Source organism: Lithobates pipiens, unplaced genomic scaffold, assembly GCF_037356315.1.
Source record: "Lithobates pipiens isolate NorthernLeopardFrog02 unplaced genomic scaffold, aLitPip1_a1.2 Scaffold_28, whole genome shotgun sequence".
NCBI classification, from domain to species: domain Eukaryota; kingdom Metazoa; phylum Chordata; class Amphibia; order Anura; family Ranidae; genus Lithobates; species Lithobates pipiens.
Genome location: NW_027507789.1, coordinates 28285672 through 28292210, shown reverse-complemented (window position 1 = coordinate 28292210; position 6539 = coordinate 28285672). Strand labels below are relative to the sequence as shown.

Genomic DNA, 6539 nt, shown 5'->3' with positions numbered 1-6539 from the left:
TACTACACTCAGGTGTCTCTTCCTTTTCTACCCTTCTCGTTCCAGCTGACTATAAATGACGAATCTCAAACACTACCATTGGTCCTCAAGTTATTCAGTTTATAGTTTATTGGTGTATCCCATGCTCCTTCTCCTTATCCAAGTTCAATGTTCCCAATAAAAAACTAAAAACTAAAAAAGAAACCCCTTTTTTTGGAGCCAGTGGAAGAGTGAGGAAAATGCTGGGTGCCTGGCTGTGTGTGCTCTAAGTGGAGAAATAGGATTTTTTTTCACCAGCAGCTCCTACAGGGGTGGGCTACACATAACTACCATAATTACAATTTAAGTTTCTTGCGTGTACAGTATAATGAGAATATATGTAATTAAGGTAATAAAATAAACAAAGCCTATCACAGAGGGACCTTGTCTACAATCCCTAGAGACCTAAATCTGAATTGTGGAAAATACATAAGCGTGAGATCAAACAATGTTCTGCAGCATATAGCCCCAGAAGAGTTGTCAGTGCTGTATGAGTGTCCTATGTCTTTTTTATACTGTAAGGTATTATCTCTCTCTTTATAGAATTTAAGAAGACATTTAAAATGAATTGAATATATTAATTTGATATAACAGTGCCTGGAAATACTGGACTGTAGTCATCTGACCAGGTATTGATTTTACAGTATGAGTATAAAGGCAGCATGGGGCTTGAATCAGAAAAAGAGCTCACTGCTGTGATGGTGGAGGTGAATAGTAACAGCTGTCCTTAGCAACATCCTAATGCCCTGTACACACGGCCGGACTTTCTGACGGAGAATGTGCGATCGGATCTTGTTGTCAGAAAATGTGATCATGTGTGGGCTCCATTGGAATTTTTCCGTCGGAATTTCCGACACACAAAGTTTGAGATCTGGATCTAAAATTTTCCGACAACAAAATCTGATCGTTTAAATTCCGATCGTGTGTAGACAATTCCGACGGACGCATGCTATTGTCCTCTTTATAGTCCCGTCGTACGTGTTCTACATCACCGCATTCTGAACGATCAGATTTTCCGACAACTTTGTGCGACCGTGTGTATGCAAGACAAGTTTCGGCCAAAATCCGTTGGAAAAAATCCTACGTATTTTGTGGTTGGAATGTCCAACCGTGTGTATGGGGCATTCGAGTTTTTCAGGCAGGCTTCATGAGCTACATAAATGGCCTACATCTATAACAAGGACATTATTAAACTTTGATCAAAGCTGTACAGTTTTTATCTACAGACATCACTTATCTGCATAGGCAGTTGTTTGGTAAAGGTGAACTATGGGGTTGATTTACTAAAGACAAATCCACTTTGCACTACAATTGCACTTGAAAGTGCAGTCGCTATAGATCTCAGGGGAACATGCAAGAAAATAAAAAACAGCATTTTTGCTTGTACATGATTGGATGATAACATCAGCAGAGCTTCCCCACATTTCAGATCTTCCCCTCAGTTCTACAGCGACTGCACTTCCAGGTGCACTTACAGTGCAAAGTTGATTTGCTTGTAGTAAATCAACCCCTATGCCTTTAAACCATAGCTCCCAACTGTCCCTGATTTCAAGGGATTGTCCCTGATTTGGAGCAATGTCCCTCTGTGTCCCTCATTCCTCCTCATTTGTCCCTCATTTTGGTTTGATCTATATAGTTGTATATAAAATGGACTTTTTATCTATCAAAAAGTGTTTTCCAGCACTAAACCTTTCATCTGATTTCTAAATTGCTGCATTTGTAAATTCCAAAAGCCAATATAAAGGAATAGTAGTGGTGAAAAAAGCACTTGTGGGTTTAACCAATCTTTTTTTTGTACAATTACCCTTTAAGGGGGCATGGCAGGGGGTGTGCCCTATGCCTGCATGCTTTTGCTGATAGGTGTCCCTCATTCCCATCTCAAAAAGTTGGGAGGTATGCTTTAAACTGAGGGTTCAATTGTGCTTTGACTGTACTAGAGAACATTGAGGTCACCTCTCCTACCAAACTGAAGTGTTCTGCTTGGCAGATCTGCGTAAATATTAGTACTGGAAAGACAGAAAGATAAATCCTTTTTCAGGTAATACAGCTCCTATATATGTACAGTATATCATCTGTGTATTTAGCTATTTGTCTTGTGTTCAACTTTAGGTCAGCATAAATCCTAATTTGCACACTTCTTCAGTAAGAAAGTATTAAACTGGTCATAAATGGCTTGAATTTTGGTCATTTCTTGTAAGCACCAAAACTAATTGGCCAAATAATGATTACATCCCATCAGACGTCATCAGTGTTCACGTAATAAGGTAATGAGGTAATGGGGGGACACAAACACGGGACTATATGAGGCGTGTATCCAAGGTACATATATATATATATTTTGTGTAAACCATAAATATAACTATTGGTAAGTACAGTACATATGTATCATTGGTATAAATATACATAACAAAAAGTATACAAGAAAGAACAAATGTTGATTGTAATAATACATTCCAGCCTGAAAATGGTACAGAATTAAAAACATAGGTCAGAAAATTTCACACAGCAGCATCACATGGGAATCATGGCATTCATAAAATGTGTACCAGTAAAAACTATACAGACATAAAATAACAAAATAGGGGATACTGTTAAATATATTAGAACAGTTGCCACACTCAACCAACTGTCGACACTACTGCCCAAACAGTCGAACTCCAGTCCCCTTATTCCTTTCCCGTCAAGCCCTTGAGTACCTGTCAGTTCATAAAACACATGAGGGTACTTCTCCGCAACTTATGTATATATATATATATATAGACAGATATATATATACTATATATATATATATATATATATATATATATATATATATATATATTATATAATATTACACTATTTTACCAAAAGTATTGGGACACTTGCCTTTACATGCACATGAAATTTAATGGCATCTCAGTCTTAGTCCATAGGGTTCAATATTGAGTTGGTCCGCCCTTTGCAGTTACAACAGCTTCAACTCTTCTGGGAAGGCCGTCCACAAGGTTTAGGAGTGTGTCTATGAGAATGTTTGACCATTCTTCCAGAAACGCATTTAGCAGCTGAGCTTCATACCCCACATGTACATTACCTTTTAAAATACCAGAACCAGCATGCACCTCTTTAAATAACTTCAGACCAGGCTCAAAACAGTTGATGCAACTTTACTGAAGAGTTTCATAGTACAGTCCAACATGAATATAAATATAACCATGTCCCTAACTACCTCTAACTGGTGGCCCAGGCATACCTCAGAAAGGCAGTAGTCCATTGTGGTGCTCTCCATGCTTTGGATGTTGTCTGAAACCCCTGTACATCAAACAGACTGCAAGGAACAGCAGTCCTTATAGCACGTCCCTTTGGCCCATCTGAGCCGGCAAGAGGTAGCCTGCAGGCCAAAGCCAGCCTTTTCCTTCATTTATATCACTGGTTAGTCCACAAAGCTCGGGAACCGAACCACACACATTTAACTCTTTCCCCCTTCAGCCAGCCATCAATTATATAATACACCAATAGGCAACCTGCCTACATGCTTGTAGTCAGACTCTGTATGATGGTACAAACTGCCTGCTGAAAAAGTCTGTCATGTCCTCTGCTGAGTCAGAGCCAAAGTCTCTCCAATCAATAGGGAGAATGAGCTTTGCTAATTGCAGAGCTATAGGTTTGACTCATTAGGGGACATGTTGGATCTCCACATTTAGACCACCGTTTCCCACAGAGAGCAAGGGCCCCATTGGTTGCTGGCAAAGGACTGGCTTTTCTACTCTGGCTGTGGGTGTTTTAGAAAGAAAACAACCTGTAAGACATTGAATGTGTTTTATTTTGGTGCACCTGGATTGCCATTAGCAGATTTAAACTGAGGGTTTAGCTAGGCTTTAATTGCAGCAGGGAGCATTCAGGTCTCCTGCCCTGCCATACAAGGCTGTACTGTGTGGCAGAGCTGTATAATGGTCAGCACTGGATGGACAGACATACAAATCCTTTGGCAGGTAAAAGAGCTCCCATATATGTATTTCATCTGTGTAATTAGATGTTTGCCTGGAGTTCGGCTTTAGATCAGAACTCATCTGCACACTTTCATTAAGTGGGTCAGAAAATATTAAAAGGATAAAAAATGACCCTCTTCATTTGTCCGGGTCCTGAAGAAGCCAAATATCCGGTGAAACACATTGACCTTATATTTACCCTCTTCATTTGTCTGGGTCTTAAAGAAGCCAAATATCTGGTGAAATACGTTCACCTTACAGGCACTAAGGAGAAGGTACTGCACCTGACTTGGACTGATACCATCTTAGTCTGTATATGGGAGCTATTTTGACAATATTCAGAGAATACTATTCCCCCAATATGTAAAGGGAACTATATGTATGTTTTTAATCTTTTTAATTAAATATAATAAAGATTGTATTTTATTGTAAGTCACCTGTGTCTCCTATACTGTGTCTGCCTTTTTAGGTAGTTGGAGATTAATCTCTCCAGTTGTTACCTATTTTTTTCTAATAACCAGTAAAGAGGATATCATGGCTGAGCATTGAATCCCTGTGCCATCTCAGAGGGTTTGGAGATGAGACTTCTCTTAACGGGCAGCACAGGATTTAGGGCCCATTAACAATCCTGCCCACAGCCATGTGAACAAGGGGCGAAACTGTTATTTACATGTTGAAACACGAAACATCTCTTACATGATCTAGGTGACTAAAAACTTTCATAGACTAGTAAAAAAAAAAATGTTTATTCTGCAGATTTATGGATTCCACCATTATGTCCGGAAAGAACCATTCAATACTCTCAGAATTCATTCTTTTAGGATTTGGAAACCTTAATGGATTCAATGTTATATTCTTTATAGTCTTCCTAATCATCTTTCTATTCACTATCATAGGGAATCTTCTGATCATTGTATTAGTATCTATCACCCCAGCTCTTCAGACACCCATGTATTATCTCCTAAGTCATCTCTCGTTTTCAGATCTTTTAATTTCAACCAACATTCTTCCAAACATGCTTGGCAGTCTTCTTTTTGGAGAAGAAAAAATGACTTTCTTTGGTTGCATAACACAATTTTATTTTTTCAGCGCTACAACCATTACAGAATGTCTCATCCTCGCAGTCATGTCCTATGATCGGTACTTGGCCATCTGTAACCCTTTAAGATATTCCAGTATCATGGAAGTTTTTTGTATCAATCTCTCAGCTTGGCCATGGCTGTTGGGTTTTACCTTAAATCTGTCAGCTGTTCTGCCTGTATCAGATTTTGACTTTTGTGCTGATAATGTCATTGACCATTTCTACTGTGACCTCTTCCCTCTTCAGAAGCTCTCATGTTCAGACACCTCTTTGGTTGAACTTGACGTTTTTGCCTTTTCCATGCCAATATTTATCTTTCCATGCGGTTTTATCATGGTGACGTACATCTACATCTTCCATGCTATCTTCAGCATGCTGTCCACAACAGGCAAACAGAAAGCATTTTCAACCTGCAGTTCTCACCTTCTTGCGGTGGGGACATTTTACGGGACACTGATAGCTAAATACATGATACCCTCTAAAGGAAACTCTTTGCTTATCAATAAGTTTGTATCCTTACTTCACACAGTATTTACTCCATTAATTAACCCTATTATATATAGTCTGAGGACAGAGGCGGCTCTAGACTTTCTGAGGCCTTAGGCAAAACTTAGACATGAGGCCCCACTCACGCCCATAATGGGAAAAATATTATAAAAATGATAAAAATTAACTGTATGAATGCATACATTAACTTAAATCCTATGAACTATGAATTCACAGTTTCTATAAATTTCTCTAGCCAATTATTCTTTAATCAAATATCATTAAACATAGGGTGGGTGGGTATATATGTTACACGCACACAGATATAGATCAAATTGTGCAGCTGCCTACTCATTATCCTTTGTACTGTCTCATAAATGTGAAATTAATTTGTCAACAAAGTATAAAACAAAAAAAAGTAATTTTACAACATATTCTAAAACATAACCTGTTTAATGCAACAAGTGATTATTTAAAAAAAATGTAAAACATAAAAACATATAAATATGTAACTTTGAATATTTGCTCAGTAGTGCATGGAACATAATAGGTATAAAGTGCAATATTTTTCAAGTAACAAAATAACTCAGTTTCTTGTATTCTTTAGCAAAACATCAATAAAAAAAAAACTTAAATTGGAACTTTAGTCAGAAAATTAAGTCCTGCTATCCTGTGTAGCCAAAGAAGCTGCTTCTGTTTGATCTGCAACTACCATGGTGCTGCTCCAACAAATGACTGTCAATTCTGAACAGGTGTCTGTTTAGGGTGCCTGCAGGAAAACAGCCTGGTGTAAGAGTGCCCTATTAGATTAGACTTATACCAGGGTCCTTTCTCAGGCACTTACTGAAAGCCAATCAAAACAAAAACAAAACAAAACCTTTGTTTCAATATACAATACCACAATATATGTGCTAACTATAGTTGGGGCTCATACACAAACCCCCTGGGAAGTTTCAACAGTAGTACATTTTTTTAATGTTTCAATATCA

The 6539-nt window shown here is 38.1% G+C and overlaps 1 protein-coding gene across 1 annotated transcript; it reads left to right on the top strand.

Annotated features, from left to right (window-relative positions):
• The first annotated feature begins 493 nt into the window (after positions 1-493).
• On the top strand, positions 494-5667 carry LOC143934979 (olfactory receptor 6B9-like). Its single transcript, XM_077458526.1, has 2 exons — positions 494-647; positions 4740-5667. The coding sequence occupies exon 2, from the start codon at positions 4744-4746 to the stop codon at positions 5665-5667; it is 924 nt and encodes a 307-aa protein (XP_077314652.1). The 5' UTR covers positions 494-647; positions 4740-4743.
• Positions 5668-6539: the final 872 nt, after the last annotated feature.